The 20,781-nt window shown below is 44.2% G+C and overlaps 1 protein-coding gene across 5 annotated transcripts in view; it reads left to right on the top strand.

Annotated features, from left to right (window-relative positions):
* Positions 1-20,781, top strand: part of ttc39b (tetratricopeptide repeat domain 39B) — a 132,991-nt gene that overhangs the window by 72,516 nt on the left and 39,694 nt on the right. For all 5 annotated transcript variants that reach the window (XM_078395944.1, XM_078395946.1, XM_078395942.1 and 2 more), the window contains 3 exons: positions 3,224-3,300; positions 14,530-14,597; positions 18,409-18,473. In XM_078395944.1, coding sequence (XP_078252070.1) covers positions 3,224-3,300; positions 14,530-14,597; positions 18,409-18,473 — 210 coding nt within the window. The remainder of the gene's footprint in view (positions 1-3,223; positions 3,301-14,529; positions 14,598-18,408; positions 18,474-20,781) is intronic.

The following is a 20,781-nucleotide window of genomic DNA, read 5'->3' on the forward strand; positions in this document are numbered from 1 at the left end:
GTCGTACAAATCTTAATACCGTCAGAGTGTGGACTCCTATCTATCGGCGGGACCACGTGCAGGCTGGGTGATCGTTTCGCTGAACATGTCTGCTCAGTCCGCCTAGGCCTACGTGATGTCCCGGTTGCTAAACACTTTAACTGCCCTTCCCATTCCCATACTGACTTTTCTGTCCTGGGTTCCCTCCATTGTCAGAGTGAGGCCCAACGCAATTTGGACGAACAGCACCTCATATTTCGCTTGGGTAGCTTACAACCCAGCGGTATGAATATTGTTTTATCTAACTTCAAGTAACCCTTGCATCCCCTCTCTCTCCCCATCCTAGTTTTCCGACTTGTTCTACTGTCCTCCTGATTAAATATTACTGATTGTGCAAGAAGGGACAGAGCCGGCTGTACTTTTTGAGAAGGCTCCACTCCTTCAAAGTCTGCAGTAAGATGCTGCAGATGTTCTACCAATCGGTGGTAGCCAGTGCCATCTTCTTCGCTGTTGTGTGCTGGGGCAGCAGGATGGCCGCGGATGCCAAAAGGATTAATAAACTCATCAAGATGGCTGGCACCATCCTGGGGGTGGAGTTGGATTCATGGGAGGTGGTCTTGGAGGGGAGGATGTTCCTCAAACTGCGGAGCATCTTGGACAATACAACTCACCCCCTCCATGACACACTGGTCAACCTGAGGAGTAGCTTCAGCAACAGACTGGTTCCACCAAGATGCAGGACAGAACGCCACAGGAGAACCTTCTTCTCTGTGGCTATCAAACTGTACAACTCTTCCCCCTTCTGTTGTGGGGTAGACTGACTCCCTTCCCCCTCTCCCCTCTACCCTCTACCCTCACCCCTCTCCCCTCTCCCCTCTCCCCCCCACTTGGCCCCCCACTTGGGCCCAAACCTCTCTTACATTGCTGCAGCACCCTCTCCCCCCTCCCCCCCCTCCCTCCCACTCCATCCCTCTCAACCCCCTTATCCTCCCTCCCTTCCTCCCTAGGAGATAGATTTAAACTTTAAAATGTGAATAACTTAAAAAATATAATAGATTTCAATGAAACTTCTTCCATTAGCACCAAAGGGACGACGGTGATTAAGGTGGGCCTAAAATTGTTGCGCTATCATGTACCGTTTTGGCTGTAGTTCAGGAACAAACAAACAAATGAGAGCTTTAGTATATAGATGGATTAAAAATTGATGAATTTGTTAGGATCTCCATCTCCTCTCCACTTTAAAGTAGCTTGGCAAAATAATGAATACTGTATCTTTTTTTTTCTAATGCTTCACTAATCCACAAGATCAAGGTAAGAAAATGTCAAAATATTATACTTTTGACTCACTGCACTGTTCAGCATTCCAGCTTGAGTCATTGGTTTTAAAAATCCTCAAGGCTGATTGTTGGGTCTCCCCTTTCTCCACCTTCTGTGTAGCTTTTCAAAACAATGTTTATAAAAAAATGTGTGCCTCCTTTCGGACATTTCCCACATACTTAGATTTCATTTACAGTTTTATTGCTTGGCAGAGGTATGTGCACAGGGGAATAAGCAAGAGTTTGTCCCTTCCCACCTAGTAATCACTGAACAAACACAATTAACTTGTCCAGGTGGATGTCATGCTAATATATGTTCACCTCCTAACATTTTAAATATGTGCAAAGTATCCCACCAGAGACAACAGCCTTCACAAAACTCCTAAAATAAAGTGCTAGTCAAGTAATGGTTGATTTAACCCAGGATAGTCCAATTAATAGTTTATGGAACTTGGCTCCTGAGTTTTCTGCGGGATTGCTGTTTTCCTTTCTTTTCAGCATATATTACACAATGTGTAATATATAAAATTCATCTGAAGTAAAATGTTTTAAAGCAAATTCTAGGCTAACAGCTTTAAATTCCTGCACATTCCCCTGTTGTCAGAGTCCCTTAATTCATTCACCATCTGGATATAAAATAATAAGTGAATTTTTCAATTAAGTTATTGGAATCACTTCATCTTTAGTTTAACTAAACTACACAAGCTTTGTCATGAGGTAGGGAAGGGAAGAAAGGTATCTATTGATCAGAATTGTATAACAATGAGAGAAAAAAGTAATGAAAAACAGTGCTTTATCCGTGTCCATTTTGCTAAATTGAAGTTAGTTTAGTTTAATTTAGTTTAGAGATGTAGCATGGAAACAGGCCCTTTGGTCAATGAATCAAAGCTGAGCATTGATCACTAGTTCACATGCATACACTCCCTACACATAAGGTGCAATTTTACAGATTGCCACAGATTTTACTGATTGATTACACAATTTTACAGGTTAATTGCCTATAATTAACCTGCAAATCTGCACATCTTTGGAATGTGGGAAGATATCAGAGCACCTGGAGTAAATACACGCGACCACAGGGCATATGTGCAAACTCCACACCGACAGCACCCAAGGTCAGGATCAAACCCAGGTCTGCCAACTGCACCACTGTGATACCCCATTGATAATTCAATGTTTTCAATGCTACTCTCTATTAATGAATTCAAGTTTCTGAACATGAATTGACGATGCAAAAATATATTTTATTCATGCAAAGTATCCTCTTTGGAAGGGATCAAAAACAATTTTTTCCCATCGACCCCTTATTGCAAATTAATCGTGAAGCACTTCAGGGAGACAGAGCTATCAGTCAAGATACAATGTAGTGGTTGGAATGGCATCCTCGCTTACTTTATAAGTGCCGAGGGTCCCTTGTAACATGTGAGGATGCCACGATTGTGGATAGTGCATCCAAACCCATGGCCTCCACCACTTAAAAGGAGAGGGAGAGTCAGGGAAGGTTACCTCCTCTGTTTCTCTCTGAGGCATGCACTGTCCTGAATTGAACATTTTTCAACTACATTACCAATTCAAAATTCTGGAATACTCTAAATGGATAGCATTGACCTTCTTCTTGAGAAACAACTCTAGAAAGATGCCCATAACTAACACCAGGATGGGAGATGGAGGTTGATAATAAGTGTATTTTTTTCCTCGTGATGTTGTGTCCTGGGAATAAATAATAATAATTTGATTTGGAAAGGAGAACTGTTTGCAACTGTGAAGAATAAATGTGTGAAGCGCAGATCTTGAATTGTGTAAAACCAATTACTCTTTTTAAAAATGATCAAAAGTCATTCTTTTGTAAAATTAAATCTAGTTAAAACTATAGCTGACTGCTGCATCAAACTTGTTAACAAGCATTTTTTTAAAATTGTTTTGTCCAGATTTCGGAAAAAAAATTCTGTGGTGGAGTCATTATCACATTTAGTTTTGAAACAAGGAACAGACCGACTGACAGAAGGTACTGTAAATTTTTGGTTTAATGTATGTTAAAGACTACCGAGTGTGTAGTTTGAGTGTAGTTTGGTAATATGATAATAATGGACTTTGAATGTGTAGCATATAGAAAAGTAGTGAGTAATTTGGGAATAGCAATAAGTTTAGATGGGATGGATTTGGACCTATGAGGGTATTAAACATTGAGGAGTGCAGAAGTAATAGGCAGAAAATACATCAATGCTGTTTGGGCAATATGTAATTTGAGAAGGAAGTGGAATTATTATTTATTATTATATTGCAATGCATTGTCATATGATAGTTGAATTGTTATTAACTATTAATTGGAATTAAATACCTTGTATGCAGGTGAAAGTTTAATAAATAGTGCAAGGTAAACACTATATATGTAGGAATTTAATAGTTGAATTTAAATGGAGGTAGATTGAATTAGATAAATAAATAGAAGAAGGACTAATTGAAGTTGGAGAGGTTTGGAGAAACATTAAGAAACCAGGACAAGTAAATTGATGGGATAAGGGAAGAGAATAAAAGGAATAGGTGATGTTTCGGGTCAAAACTTCTTCAGACTGAGAGGGGAGAGGGAAACTAGAGATATGAAAAGGTGCAAAGAACAAATGAAACGTTTCATACCTTTTCTAGCATTGTTGTAGAGCAGAGGGAACTAAGACTGAATGTACATAGATCCTTGAAATTAGTATCACAGGTGGATTGGGTGGTCAGTTGGGTGGTTGGGAATTTGGTATTTGGTACATTGGCCTTCATCAATCAGAGTATTAAGTAAAGGGCTCTTGCACGGCTGGCGAGGTCACGACTCCTGATCCGTAATGTTGCCACGCAACGTCTTCTGGAGGACAAGTGGTGTACTGGAGGCAAGCACTTACTATGGCTGCCTGTACAGCGGGACCATCTGCAGTCCCAGCAGCAGTTGAATTGTCGCAGTTTTTTGCCAGAATTCTGCCAGAGACTCTGAAGCCAAAATGCTGGCTCGAAGGGCCGAATGGCCTCCTCCTGCACCTATTGTCTATTGTCTATTGTCTACCACTAAACTTGCAACACCTCAGTCCTAACCAAAAATCTTTATGAATGGCACCACATAATTACAGCTTAATCATATCAGGCTGCTTAACTTCATCCCAATAAACTTAGTACAGCTGCCAACCTCACGCTACATACCACAATATGCTTACACTGCCTGTTGAACCATGTCAACCTCACCACCCCAGTATAATCCACAACACTTCCTCATTCTTGTAGAAGACAAGTTTCTGCAATTAGAGGTAGCAAGAACTAATGAAAATGGGAGAGACTTTCCTGCAGGGCCTGACCCCATGGAGGATACAATGTTGGTCATTGTCAGAGAGACATTAGACAGGGCTGGATGAACATTTGAATTGCCAAGGCATAAAAGACTATAAATGAAGTACTGTAGATGAGATTAATGTAGCTTGATGTTGTTGATGGTCGGCAGGACATGATGGGCCAAAGGGCCTGTTTGGTGCTATATTCCTCTATGATTCTATGAAATTCTACTTGACTGCTGAGTGTTCTCACTATTCTTTATTTTCTGTTTCAAATGCTGTTTTTCTTCTTTTTCCTTTTGTAAATAAAGGCCAACATGCCGTTTGACATACCGCATTTTAATTTTCTATGTTATAAGCATCAGCACTCTTGTAACTCTTTACAGTGACCTTTTCCATTTTTCTATTTTGTTTCCACCTTTCTGGAAATAACTTATGGAATATGGTTCTCTCTGATCTGGTTCTGAGCTCTGGTATTTGATCCATAACCCCCAGCAAGTTCTTTCCTGCATTCTTCCAACCCTTACTCATTGATTGGGTGGACTAATTCGTCCTTGTATTATTTTGTGCTATTTGTCGTAGTGTTCTTTGGGACCTCTTTCTATGGTGAAGATGATATTCAAGTTTAAGATTGTAACGTATTCACACATATTCATGTTTTGAATGAGTTGGTGTTAATGAGTTGGTGTTCAATGTAAGCAGGAAATGCTGGGTAATAAAACACACGCGATACCGGCAACTAATGTGTGAGTCTAGTTCTTCATTCTGCCGACGGGAATATAACAAAATTGGCGATGGGGACGGGATTGTATAGGATTTGAGACTGCTTTTTTTTCGTGTCGAGTTCCGCAAGCTAGTATAGACTTTGTACAGCTAAATTTTAGGTGAATTGCTACACCAGAACAGACAGGAAATTGGGGTTTTTTAATGGACATTCCTCGTCTTTTTTTAAAAAAGAGGGACAAGATGGCAATGTCCACGGGCTAGATCGGAAACCTTGACACTTCCGTCAAAAGTAGAGAGCCGTTCAGCACCTATATGGAAAGAGCGAACATGTTCTTCACGGCAAACAACATAATGGAGATTATAACAGTATAACATAACAGAACTTTATTGTCATTCGGTATAAATACCGAACGAAATTTCAGCAGTCACAAGACATAGCAAAAAAGAAAAGAACACAGGACACACGACCCCAACACAAACATCCATCACAGTGACTCCAAACACCCCCTCACTGTGATGGAAGGCAACAAAACTTCCACTCTCTTCCCCCCGCGCCCACGGACAGGCAGCTCGACTCCTACCGAGGCGACCGACACGCACAGCCCCCGCAAGGGGATGGAAGGCCCCGCGGCCGAGCCGCACCGGGCACCGAAACGTCCCGCGGCCGAGCAGCGCCGGCGATGTTAAGTCCAGCGGCCGAGCCGCGCCGGGCGATGGAAGGCCCCGCGGCCGCTGCTAAGTCCCGCGGCCGAGCCGCACCGGGCACTGAAACCTCCCGCGGCCGCGCCGCGCCGGCGATGTTAAGTCCCGCAGCCGAGCCGGGCGATGAAAGGCGCCGCGCCGGGCGCTGAACCGTTCCGCGGCCGAGCCGCACCGGGCGATGGAAGGCCCCGCGGCCGAGCCGCACCGAGCGCTGAACCGTCCCGCAGCCGTACCGGGCGATGGAAGGCCCCGCGGCCGAGCCGCGCCAGGCACTGTTAGGTCCCGCGGCCGAGCCGCGCCGGCGATGTTAAGTCCAGCGGCCGAGCCGGGCGATGGAAGGCCCCGCGGTGAAGGAGAGGCAGTGACTGCAACAAATATGACCATTAGCGAATGCATGAAAGCGATTCTGCTCACGGAGATCGATCCTGAAGTGTACGGCACGCTCGTGAATATCCTTGCACCCATAAAGGCAAAAGACGTGCCATTCAATGACATTATGAAGAAGTTGGAGGAGCACTTCCACCCAAAGCCTCTGGAGATTGCAGAAAGCTATCAATGCAGCACCAGAAACCAGAAACAGAGTGAGACAATCAGTGAGTACATTGTTGCCTTGAAAAACATAACTTTACACTGTAACTTTGGAACCTTTCCCGAACGCGCACTACGCGACAGATATGTTTGTGGTCTAGTGAATGAACGAATTCAGTCCAAACTCATGAACACTCCAGATCTTACATTTAAGAAAGCATGCAAGATTGCTACCACAATGGAGATGGCATCAAAGAATGCTCGCGAGTTTCGTCCACCACAGACTGTAGTGGCAGTTTACAGTCACAAAGCAGTGCCTATGGCCAAACCAAAAGGCACAATACCAAAACCAAAGTATGGCGGGGAGCTGAGTTCAGCCAGTTTTTATCATTGCAACAGTAATCACTCATCCCAATTTTGTCAGTTCAAAACGGCCAAGTGCTATAACTGCCAGAAGAAAGGCCATATGGCCTCAGCATGTCGGGCCAAGCTTAAAGCAGGAAACAAACAACTTGCGGGAAAGAAGCGACACACCAGAAAGGAGTTCACAACTTGGAGATGAACCCAGATGGTAATGAACTTGGGTTGTACACCATTTATGCAACCAACATCGATAAGCCTATAACCAGCCAAGGAAAGGACTTTCGAACTAAACTATTGATTAATGAACAGTTAATCAATATGTGCATTGACACGGCAGCAGATTGTTCGGTCATGAGCAAAGACCTGTATGAAACAAAGTTCCCACAGACACCATTGTCTGAGAGTAAGGTCAAGCTGAGAACCTACTCGGGCAAAGTTTTGGAGACATGCAGACAAATGAACTGTAAAGATCAGCATAATGGTCAGTCAGTAACACGGCCCATCATAGTAGCCAGCTACAGAAATAAACCAACTCTCCTTGGAAAGGATTGGCTGAGTAGAATAAAGTTAGACTGGAAGAACATTTTCAGTGCCGATTTGTCCAAATCACGTCTTGAAAATGTCATAAGCAAACATGCAGAAATATTTGCCGACAGTTACATGGGAATAACGCGGTACTCTGCACACATTCGACTTAAAGATGTGAGACCTGTGCATTGTCGACCTTGTGCACTAAAGCAACAAGTGGAGGAGGAACCCGAAAGGTTGGAGCGGAATGGAGTACTCCTGAAGACAGATCAGAGCAACTGGGCAACGCCAATTGTGGCCGTACCCAAGGTCGGCAAAACTGTTCGACGATGCAGTGACTACAAAGTCACAATCAACCAAGCCGTGACGACGAACAATATCCGTTGCCAACCTTGCAAGATCTGTACGCAAAACTTAGCGGAGCAAGTGTCTTCACTAAACTGGATTTGTCTCACGCTTACACCCAACTCAGTGTCGACAAGGAATGTCAGCGGTACTTGACTATCAACACACATAAGGGCTTGTATTCATATACAAAGCTGCCCTATGGCGTGAATTCCTCCCCAAAATTCTTCCAGTCTGTCATGGACAAAATGTTGCAAGGCATTCCGCTCTGTGTGTGCAACCAGGATGACCTACTGATATTCACAGAGGGCATGGAAGAACATCTGGAAATCCTCGAGCAAGTTCTCACACGACTGAACTGCCACAACGTCAAACTGTGAGAAAGTAAATGTGCATTTGCGCAGTCAGAGGTGGTCTACCTTGAACTCAAAGTAGACGCCAACGGACTTCGCCCTGTGAAGGCGAAAGTTGAAGCAATAGTGAATGCTCCAAAGCCCGACAATGTGTCAGAGCTACGGGATGATGCAGTTCCATGCACGATTCCTTCCAGATTTAGCAACCGTGCTAAAGCCACTACATCATCTGCTACAAAAAGATGGAAAATGGATGTGGGGAAAGGAACAGCAACATGCATTTGACATCTGCAAGAAAAACTTGACAAGTGTCAAACTCCTTGTTCACTTTGACACGACACGTGAGATGAAACTTGCTTGTGATGCTTCAAGTTATGGTGTAGGTGCAGTGATCTGGATGACAGACAGGAAAAGCCTATTGCTTTTGCATACCGCACCCTATCAACGAGTGAGCGCAATTATGCACAGATAGAAGTGAGAACTCAATCTACACACTGCAAGCTGGAGATGAAGACTTTCCAGTGGCTGCAACAGAAACAGAGAAAGACACTGCTGAAGAGTGTCTATGAACAGACATTGAACGGTTGCACCGAAATCGATAGTGGATTGAACTCAGCTCTGAACTCAGAACTGAAGCTTTTCCATAATCGACGCCATGAATTATCATGGTATCACAAAATGCTGGAGTAACTCAGCGGGTCTGGCAGCATCTCTAGAGGGAAGGAATGGATGACGTTTCGGGGATCTCAACCCGAAACGTCACCCATTTTTCTCTTCAGAGATGCTGCCTGACCCACTGAGTTACTCCAGCATTTTGTGATACCTTCGATTTGTACCAGCATCTGCAGTTATTTTCCTACACCATGAATTATCATGTGAGCAGGGATGCATTAAGTGGGGTTACAGAGTGGTTGTACCAGAGTTTTTGAGAAACAAGATTATGGATGAACTTCATGTTGAACATCCTGGCACTGTAAGCATGAAGTCAATTGTCAGACGTTTCGTGTATTGGCCTGATATTGACAGTGACATCGAGTCACTGGTGTGCAAAATTGCCGCAGTAAACCACCAAAAACACCACTGCAACCCTGGTCATGGCCAAGTAGACCTTTTCAGAGAGTTCATGTAGATTTTTGTGAAAAGGGTAATGATCACTTTGTGGTACTAGTAGATAGTCATTCCAAATGGATTGAGGTTAAGCATATGGGGTCAAGCACTACTGCTGAGTGCACCATAGATGAGTTGAGATCAATTTTTGCATGCCATGGTTTACCGGAAGAACTTGTTTCTGATAACGGGCCTCAGTTTCATTCAGAACGGTTCAAAGAGTTCATGCAGCGGAGTGGTGTAAAACACACACTTGTTCCCCCATACCATCCAGCCTCCAATGGGGCGGCGGAAAGGTCTGTTGGAGTTGTCAAAGATGCTCTCACAAAACAGGTTTTGCAGGGTAGTTCAAAGCTCAGCTTGAAACATCGTTTGGCTAGTTTCTTGCTGAATAACAGAACCACACCACACACAACAACGGGTTACTCACCTGGGAGAGAAGGAATAGGTGACGTTTCGGGTCGAGACCCTTCTTCAGACTGATCTCGACCCGAAACGTCCCCCATTCCTTCTCTCCTGAGATGCTGCCTGACCCTCTGAGTTACTCCAGCATTTTATGTCTACAAGGAACTGCAGATGCTGGTTTATACCAGCGAAAGACGCATATGCCAGACTAATTCAGCAGGTCAGGTAGCATCACTGAAGAACGTGGATAGGTGATGTTTCGGGTTGGAACCCTTCTTCAGACTGATCTGAAGAAGGGTCCCAGCTCAAAACATCACCTGTCCATGTTCTCTCCGGTTGTTGCCTGACCTGCTGAGTTACTCCAGCACTTTGTGTCTTTCCTTTGGGCTTAATGAAAAAGAGCTTACTTATTAATAGGAGCATTAACGCAACTGATCTCCCGGTGGCCCAGCACTTTAACTCCCCCTCCCATTCCCAGTCTGACCTCTCTGTCATGGGCCTCCTCCAGTGCCATAGTGAGGCCCGCCGGAAATTGGAGGAGCAGCACCTCATATTTCGCCTGGGCAGTTTGCGGCCCGGTGGTATGAACGTCGACTTCTCCAACTTCAGATAGCTCCTCTGTCCCTCCCTTCCCCTCCTCCTTCCCAGATCTCCCTCTATCTTCCTGTCTCCACCTATATCCTTCCTTTGTCCCACCCCCGACATCAGTCTGAAGAAGGGTCTCGACCCGAAACGTCACCCATTCCTTCTCTCCCGAGATGTTGCCTGACCTGCTGAGTTACTCCAGCATTTTGTGAATAAATCAAAGAGCTTACTTATATTTTACTGTTCCTTTTTCTTGCTTTGGTATGCAGGAGACCAATTGCAGTGGCTCTGGTTAGTTTTCTAAAGATATTCTGAAAAGCCTTTAAGGTTATGGATACCAGTGGTGGAGGGATTTAAATCAGCTCACTTAAATGCTGGAATTGGAAGACAATGGAGACAGGGAGTGTGGCCAGGCTGGATGAAGTCAAGAAAAGGATGGCCAAGGGTTTGGCCTGACAAAATAATATAGTGGAATCACAGAGGGGGAGCAGCAAGAGAGGATGTTGCTGAACTCTCGTTGGAGAGAGGAGGAGAAGTTCTTCAAAGTATACATACCTTGAGGAGATTTTGCAGTGGAACGGACAAAATGTGTAGGAAAGAAGTGCAGCTGCTGGTCAAAATCGAAGGTAGACAAAATGCTGGAGTAACTCAGCGGGACATACGTGTTCCACGTGTGACCAGAGTATGCCGGAAGCTTGCTTGTCCTCCAGAACGCTTGAGCGACTCCGTGCATCACACCCTTTGACCTATCGTGCAAGGGCCCTATAGAAGAGGATGAGGGTGATCTTATAGAAGTGTACAAGATCATGAGAGGAATACATCGGGTAAATGCACAGAGTCGGGGAATCGAGAGCCAGAGGACATGGGTTTAAGGTGAGGGGGGAAAGAGTTAATAGGAGCTCAAGGGGTCATTTTTTTTACACAAAGGGTGGCGGGTATATGGAACGAGCTGCCGGAGGAGGTAGTTAAGGCAGGTACTATTGTAACTTTCAAGAGACATTTGGACAGGTACATGGATAGGATTGGTATAGATGGTTATGGGCCAACCATGGGCAGGTGGGACTAGTGTGGATGGGACATGTTGAGTCAGCATGGTCAAGTTGGTTGAAGGGCCTGTTTCCACGCTGTATGATTTGATGACTCTATGACTCTATAACCCTGTGTTCTACATATCTGATCCTCTATATCCCGCTGGGAGGTCTATAATATACTTCCATCAGAGTAATTGGTCCTTTCTTATTTTTTAGCTCAACCCATAATGCCACGGTAGACGTACCATCTCCGAGTGCTTGAGTACCATATTCTCTCTGAGTGCCTTTGTTGTTTGTGGTATACATAGATGCATAGATGCGGTGCTGGCTCGAAGGGCCAAATGGCCTCCTCCTGCACCTATTTTCTATGTTTTCTATGACTTGAAAAAAATGTAGGTTGGCTGATTAATAAGTCAATAGATGGGTTGGATAGTGAGGAAGATTGTCAGAATGTTGATCGATTGGAAATACAGGTAGAGAAATGATAGATGGAGTTTAACCTGGACAAGTGTAAGGTGTTGCTCTTTGGAATGTCAAATATAAATGTAGCAGACCTCACCTAGACAGTGCACAAGAGTCTGGTGCCGACAAATTTACAGAAGTTCACTGAATGTGTTCCTATGTTTCTATGTTCGTTCACTGAACGTTCACTTTCACTGAACGTGTTTCTGTTCTATGTTTCTATGAACAGTCCCACCTTCTGCCTGCTGCCGCAGGTGGCAGAAGGCGGCTCTTCGCCGGATCCCCCTTCATTTTCGGCAGCCCCCCACTGGGTTCCCACTTTGTTCTCGGCAGCCCTCCGTGGGGTCCCCCCCTTCGTACTCGGCTGACCCCTGCCAGGTCCCTGTTTGTTTTCAACAGCCCCCTGCCAAGTAGCTCTCGGTGGCCCTCCTTGCTCTTGGCGGCGTGGGACCACTTCCTTGCTCTTGACAGGCTACCTCGGTTTCGGCGGTCACCCGACACTCGTGCGGTCTCCTTTGCTCTTGGGTCCCGCCGGCGTCGGTGGCTTGGAACCGTGTGGAGTCCGCGCTGGGCGCCAACCTCCGTCCTCTGTGAACAAGTCCACAGCGGTCGAACTGGGCCTGCTGGTGCTCTTGGTCATGTCAGGGCATAATATATAACAGTTGGAGCAACTTCACAAAACACTGGAACGTTATATGTAGTTTTGATCATTGCACTTTAAAGAGGATGTGAGTAAGCATGAAAATAGAACAATATGTCACAGCAACATGCCTTTTAACCCACAATATCTGTGCCAAACTTGATGACAAGTCAAACTAATCTTCTCTGCATGTGATCCATATCTCTCCATTTCCTGCCTATCTAAAAGCCTTCTAATTGTTACTATCATATCAGTTTCCACCACCACCCAGGCACCCACTGCTGGCTGGCCTTGTAAAAACAAACACTTGCCCCGCACATCTCCTTTAAACTTTTCCCCTCTAACCCTGGGAGGCTGAGAGGCAATCTGTTGGAAGTAGATAAAAATGTGAGTGGTAGAGAGTGCTCTTTTTCCCCAAGGTGGAAATGTTAAATTGATTAAAAGATACAGCATGGAAATAGGTCCTTTAGCCATGGAAATAGGACCTTTAGCCCACCGAGTCCCCACTGACCATCGATTACCCGTTCACACTGGTTGTTTGGTAATCCACTAACTCATCCACTCCCTACGCACTAGGGACAATTTACAGAGGGCCAATTATCCGACAAACCCGCAGTCTTTGGGATGTGGGATGAAACCGGAGCCCCCAAAGGAAACCCCTGCAGTCACAGGGAGAACATGCAAACTCAACATAGCATCTGCGGTCAGAATCGAACCCGGGTTTCAGGCACTATGAGGCAGCAGCTCTACCAGCTGCATCACTGTGCTGCCCAGATGCCAGAAGACATAGATTTAAGACGAAAGATGAAAAGGTTAGAGATGTGCGGGCCAAGTTTTTTTACAGAGTGATAGGTGCCCGGAACGAACTGTCAGAGGAGATGCTCTAGTACCAGTTAAGAGGCATTTAAGGAGGCACATGAGCAGGCAGAGGATATCATAATGAACACAAATATTGTGGGCCACAAGGCTTGTTCTGGTGCTGTACTATGTTCTATGTTAACCAAGGTTTCAAAAAACAGGTAGCTTTTACTCAAAATCAAATTACATGTATTGATGTTTGTTGATGTTACATGTGGTTATGCTCGGTTGTGCTATATGAATAAAGAAATTAAAAGTTTGAGATCCATCCTTCACTCATTTCACCCTTGTCTAGCGATATATAATGATCATTATCACGATAAAAATTAAATCAAGTTGAGGAGTAAATGCATCACATAATCAACAAAGACCTGTAAAATTCCCAGCATTTTCCTGGTTTCAGCCCTTTTTTTAAAATGAGATAATTTTATCGTGATAAAAGGGTAGGTTTAAGGTTTCAGTTTATTATTGCCATGTGTACTGAGGTACAGTGAAATGCTTTGTTTTACATGCTATCCAAATAGATCAGATATATCACAGATAAAATCAGTTCGAACTCAAGAACGGTAGATAAAACAAAGGGGAAGAAACAGAGTGCAGAATATAGTTCTCATCATTGTAGCACATCAGTTCTTTAGACAAAGTCCAACATCTTCAATGGAGTAGTGATGAATTAACCAGCACAGTAGCTTATGGAAGGACCATTCAGAAAGAAGCCTGATAATGGAGGGGAAAAAGTTGTTCTTGAGTCTGGTGTTGTGTTCTTTCAAACTTCTGTACCTTATGCCAGATGGGAGCTGGGAGAAGAAGAAATGACTGGGGTGGGACAAGTATTTGATCATGATGGCTGTTTTCCAAGGCAGAGTGAAGTGTAGGTGGAGTCAATGGGATGGAGTCTGGCCTGTGTGATGGACTGGGCTCTCTACATCTCTCTGCAGTGTATTGTGGTCCTGGGCAGGGGTGTTCCCAAACCAAGCTGTGATGCAACACAACAGTATGCGTCCTGAGGTGCAGCTGTAGAAGAAACACGACTCGTAGGATAATGAATAAAATGAACAAATATACATCATAAGCAGGGCAGTGCATGTACTGCGTTTAGTATCAAAACCATCTTATGTTACTGATTAATGTAAAAATGCCCCTTAATGTTTTTAGACATTGCAATGTGAGTATTAAGGGCAAACAAGTGCAAATTTCCCCTTTGTCCAATCCGTTTCATCTTGTTTTCGCATGTTCTTAAACATATCTTAAACTGCTACCTTAATTGCTAACATTTCTAATTATATTGGTGTCCATCAGAGGAGATGCATGCAGAGATGTGCTACGCTGAATGTCTACTTCAGAAGGCAGCTCTGACATTGGTGCAGGTAAGAGACCTGTGCTCAAACTTGACTGTCTTTACAAAAGCAAGTAAACATAAAAACATAGAAAATAGGTGCAGGAGTAGGCCATTCGGCCCTTCGAGCCTGCACCGCCATTCAGTATGATCATGGCTGATCATCCAGCTCAGTAGCCTGTACCTGCCTTCTCTCCATACCCCCTGATCCCTTTAGCAAAAAGGGCCACATCTAACTCCCTCTTAAATATAACCAATGAACTGGCCTCAACTACCTTCTGTGGCAGAGAATTCCACAGACTCACCACTCTCTGTGTGAAGAAATGTTTTCTCATCTCGGTCCTAAAAGACTTCCCCCTTATCCTTAAGCTGTGACCCCTGGTTCTGGACTCCCCCAACATCGGGAACAATCTTCCCGCATCTAGCCTCTCCAACCCCTTAAGAATTTTATATGTTTCTATAAGATCCCCCCTCAGTCTTCTAAATTCCAGCGAGTACAAGCCCAGTCTATCCAGTCTTTCCTCATATGCAAGTCCCGCCATCCCAGGGATTAATCTGGTGAACCTTCTCTGTACTCCCTCTAAGGCAAGAACGTCTTTCCTCAGGTTAGGAGACCAAAACTGCACACAATACTCCAGGTGCGGTCTCACCATTGTCGTAGTTAACACTGTCCTACGTGACAATGTATGTATAGTTTACATTAATCAGTAACATAATATATTTCATTATAACCAACCTATTATTGACTGAGAAAATAATGAATTGTTTTGCAGCCTTATGTACAATCTTTCCCACCTTCTTAAAATAAGTAGCTTTCAATGAAGTAACGTTCCACAGACATTGAGAACTAATCAGTTATTCATGCAGAAGATAGACACAAAACGCAGGAGTAACTCAGCGGGACAGGCAGCATCTCTGGAGAGAAGGAATGGATGATGTTTCGGGTCGAGACCCTTCATGCAAATGGCCAATTATGTGCATCAATTCTATGCACAATCAGTCCATTCGGTTGCAACAGACCCCAATGTCTAAGTGTGTACCTTCCTATCTCATCGAGCCAAATCACCTATTAACGAGATGATTTATTTGGTGCAGATCAGAAGAAAAGCCCCGTTTTTATATTTATGGCAAATGTGATCTAGTTATGATTAAGTTGACACTATAACCATCAAAATCATTTAAAACCTATAAACTATTCAAGTGCATTTTTATAGCAAACTTTAAATCTTCCTATTTTTATTTCTGAGTTTTCCTCCTTGTTCAGGGTCCAGGGACTAGTTGACAAAACCTTATTAATGCCTGACAAAAATTGGTGAACTTGGGGCTGAGAGGGATTAAAAATAAATTATTGTTGGGATGTAACCAGTGCTGGCAGTTAGAGGCCATGCCTGATATCCCTGAGTGCATTACTGTTTACCTGTAAGTGGTGTTGCATTCATATGTAGCCCAGTGAGAGCAGGGGTAAAGATTCCCTGAATGACATTACAAACAAGCCAAGAACTCAATTTTAGACCCATGGAACATTAAAACATAGTGAAACATTTGTAAATTTTTTGGCTTCTAGGAGTTTTTAATTAAATTCTGGTATATATTTTTAAGTTTTACCATTATGCCTTTGGGGTGGGCACCTGGGCAAAACTTAGTGGAAGAACTGCAATGTTCTTCACTATGTTAGTGCCTCTTCCCGTAGGGTATTGAGGCTAAAGCCGAGGCTGAGCAAGTTTTACATAAATTAATTTCTTCATTCAGTAACCTTACACATTTTTCTTTTCATATTTCATCAGAGCCTCATCGGTTGCCACGATATTGCAAAATATTGTAACTTCTACTGTCCCCTTTCATAGAGTCATACAGCGTGGAAACAGGGCCTTTGGCACATCTTGCCCATAGCGACCAACATGTTCCATCTACACTAGTCCCACTTGCCTGCGTTTGGCCCTCCAAACCTGTCCTATCCATGTACATGTCCAATTGCTTCTTAAATGTTGCAATAGTCCCTGCTTCATCTACCTCCTCCGATAGCTTGATCCATACACCCACCAAACTTTGTGTGTAAAAGTTACCCCTCAGATTAAATCTTTTCCCCTTCACCCTACACCTATGTCCTCTGGTTCTCAATTCCCCTACACTGGGCAAGAGACTCTGTGTGTCTACCCCATCCATTCCTCTCATGATTTCATACACCTCTATAGGATCACCCCTCATCCTCATGCACTCCAAGGAATAGAGTCCCAGCCTACTCAACCTTTCCTTCCATCACAACTCCTGACAGTGTATTCTAGGTTCCCACCCTGTCTATGTAATAAACACTTGCCCCTCCATTACATTTTCCTCCTTTCACTTTATAGCTATGCCCTCCAGTATTGGACATTTCTACCATGGGGAAAAAGGTCTGACTGTCTACCAAATTTATGCCTCTCATTATTTTTTATACTCCTATCAAGTCGCCCCTCAACCTTAGACATTCCAGAGAAAACAAACCAAGTCTATCCAACCTCTCCCTGTAGCTGAAACCCTCTAATCCAGGCAGCATTCTGGTAAACCTCCTCTGAAACCACTCCAAAGCCTCCACGTCTTTCCTGTCATGGGGTAACCAGAACTGCACGCAATACTCCAAATATGGCCTAACCAAAGTTGTGTAGAGCTATATCATGATTCCCTGACTCTTCTATTCAGTGTCTCAACCTTCTTTACCATCCTATCTACTCACTTCATATTCCTTATAAGCCCCATCTTGAACCTGACGCATACTTCCTTTTTCTTCCTGACCAAGTTTATAACTTCCTTGGTCATCCACAATTCCCTTACCTTTCTGTCCTTATCTCCCCTCCCTTCTGGAACATGCTGATTCTGCACTTTGCTCAGCTGGCCTTTAAGCAACTCCCACATGTTATCTGTGGACATACCCAATTTCACGTGCCCTCTTTAGCACCTGCCTAATGACATTGTAATCTGTCTTGCCCCAATTAACTACTTTCCCCCAACAACCAGACCTATCCCTATTCAAAATAACCATAAAACATATCTCCAACTTGTTCTTCTACTGCAACACCAGTCACTTGGCAAGGCTCGTTTCCTAATACAAGGTCCTGTATGGTCCCTCCTCCAATCGGACTATCCACATACTATTTCAGGAAACCTTCTTGGATACACCTAATAAAATTCTGTCCCGTCTAATCCTCTTGCCCTACTTAAGTCACAGTCAATATTGGGGAAGTTAAAGTCACTCACAACACCCCTTTCATCCTTCCATAATCTGTCTACATATCTGACCCTCTATCGCCCACTGGCTATTCAGTGTCCTATTAAATAATCCCATTGTAGTAATTGCTGCTCTCATTTTTGAACTCGATCCATAATACTCAGTAGACATACTCACCAGTATGTCCTCTCTGAGTACTGCCATTGCACTCTCCCTGATTAGTAAAGTAACTCCTCTGCCTTTTTCACCCCCTCTCTATATCAAGGATCAGACAGTAAAATACCATAAAAGTGAGGAATAATGATTGGTCAGCTATTTTTTGGTTGATATCGAAGAATTACATTTATCTTTTTTAAGATGTATTCTTTGACTATAAGGATAAATGATGAGTATCTGTGGAAAATTAGAGTTGATTAATCTTTTTTACAGGCAGCAGACAGACTGAAATATGTGTTTGTGGGGGCTTTGGGTCATGGCTGGATGGGATTCAGGAGTTGCATTTCTTCGTCCACATAGTGCCAATGTGAAGTTGGCCCCTGCATGATCTGCATCTTTTGATATAGGTGCCTTGTGAACTGTAGTCCGATGTTCAAGAGATGGAGATTTTTTTGTCTCTCTCTAATCCAGTGTTTCCTTCTAGGATGAAAATATGATGAGCTTTATTAAAGGAGGCATCAAAATCCGAACAAGTTACAACATTTACAGGTAAAGAGCGTCTCTGTTCTCTAAATCTTAATAAGAAATCTTGTGTTTATTCCTGATGGCGTTCACCTCTGTGCAAAGCTAAATCAAACCTTCTGGGGCTACCCAGGACTGCAGATGCCCTGTGAACTTACATAGGGAGACTCTCCTTACAGGATGTTCACAGCACATATTGGTGTTTTAGTTGCCTATCGTCTGAAGCACCAGATGTTTAGTTGACCTGCTGACCATGATCTGTCTCTGCCCCCATGGTCATCTGGCACAACTGACCTTTTTTTTTTGCACTTTACCTTGTTTCCTTTGTTGTTTTTGTTTTCGCCATGATTTATTTATTTTATAGTAATCGATATGGAAGTGGCATTCTTAATCTCGTTGTACTTGTACAATGACAATAAAGATATTGTATTGTATTGTGTTGTACATTCCTGGTTTCAGAAGGCAATATCAGGAAGTTACCAGTCTGAAGGTGACTGGCAGGCCATATCTGGCGGGAACCTGATGGAAGCATTGGCATCACTGGTGTCATGACACAGGAAGGGCTCTCTCACTCTTCCCTCTCCAGCTGTTGACTGCTCTCCCTACTGCACTCGCTCACTTATCAGCTCACTATATGTGAACTATTTCCTCACACCTGGAGTGAACCCAAATCCTGACTACTCTCCCCACTCCATCTCTGGTCCCAATAGCCATAACACACAATGCCTGCAACATTCTTGCAGAAAAACCTTGCAGGAGCTGTAGCTGCCTGCCTATTGATGCCTGGTATCAACATGCTGTAATTGACTAGAGGACAGCATGTACGAAGCCTTCTAAGGAAGTAGTGGCGTTGGTGTGCTTTCTTGGCCTTGGCTTCAATATGGCTGGTCCTGGGAGAGCGAGAAGAGACCCGCGAGTAACCGTCGACAGAGATGCACCGATGAGAGCGAGGTGGACTGTTGAAAGTAGGGGGGCCTGCACCACCAAAAATGAGGAGGAGGAGAATTGTGTTCAGTTCTGGGCACTATGTTATAGGAAAGATGTTGTCAAGCTGAAAAGGGTACAGAGAAAATTAACGAGGATGTTGCCAGGGCTGGAGGGTGTGAGCTATAGGGAGAGGTTGAGTAGGCTGGGACTCTATTCCTTGGAGCGCAGGAGGATGAGGGGTGATCTTATAGAGGTGTATAAAATCATGAGAGGAATAGATTGGGTAGATGCACACAGTGTCTCTTGCCCAGAGTAGGTGAATCGAGGACCAGAGGACATAGGTTTAAGGTGAAGGGGAAAAGATTTAATAGGAATCTGATGGGTACCTTCTTCACAGAAAATGTGGTGGGTGTATGGAACAAGCTGCCAGATGAGGTAGTTGAGGCAGGGACTATCCCACCATTTAAGAAACAGTTAGACAGGTACATGGATAGAACAGGTTTGGAGGGATATGGACCAAACGCAGGCAGGTGGGACTAGTGTAGCTGGGACATGTAGGCAAGTTGAGCTGAAGGGCCTATTTCCACTCTATATTACTCTCTGATTCTATGCCCATTGAGAACTCCCCAGCGGGGTACATAGAAACATAGAAACATAGATGCAGGAGTAGGCCATTCGGCCCTTCGAGCCTGCACCGCCATTCAATATGATCATGGCTGATCAGCCAGCTCAGTAGCCTGTACCTGCCTTCTCTCCATACCCCCTGATCCCTTTAGCAAAAAGGGCCACATCTAACTCCCTCTTAAATATAGCCAATGAACTGGCCACATCTACCTTCTGTGGCAGAGAATTCCACAGACTCACCACTCTCTGTGTGAAGAAATGTTTTCTCATCTCGGTCCTAAAAGACTTCCCCCTTATCCTTAAGCTGTGACCCCTGGTTCTGGACTCCCCCAACATCGGGAACAATCTTCCCGCATCTAGCCTCTCCAACCCCTTAAGAATTTTATATGTTTCTATAAGATCCCCCCTCAGTCTTCTAAATTCCAGCGAGTACAAGCCCAGTCTATCTAGTCTTTCCTCATATGCAAGTCCCGCCATCCCAGGGATTAATCTGGTGAACCTTCTCTGTACTCCCTCTAAGGCAAGAACGTCTTTCCTCAGGTTAGGAGACCAAAACTGCACACAATACTCCAGGTGCGGTCTCAACAAGGCCCTGTACAACTGCAGCAGAACCTCCCTGCTCCTAAACTCAAATCCTCTTGCTATGAATGCCAACATACCATTCGCTTTCTTCACTGCCTGCTGCACCTGCATGCTTGCTTTCAATGACTGGTGCACCATGACACCCAGGTCACGTTGCATCTCCCCTTCTCCCAATCGGTCACCATTCAGGTAATACTCTGCT

The sequence above is a fragment of the Rhinoraja longicauda genome, chromosome 3 (genome assembly GCF_053455715.1).
Source record: "Rhinoraja longicauda isolate Sanriku21f chromosome 3, sRhiLon1.1, whole genome shotgun sequence".
NCBI classification, from domain to species: domain Eukaryota; kingdom Metazoa; phylum Chordata; class Chondrichthyes; order Rajiformes; family Arhynchobatidae; genus Rhinoraja; species Rhinoraja longicauda.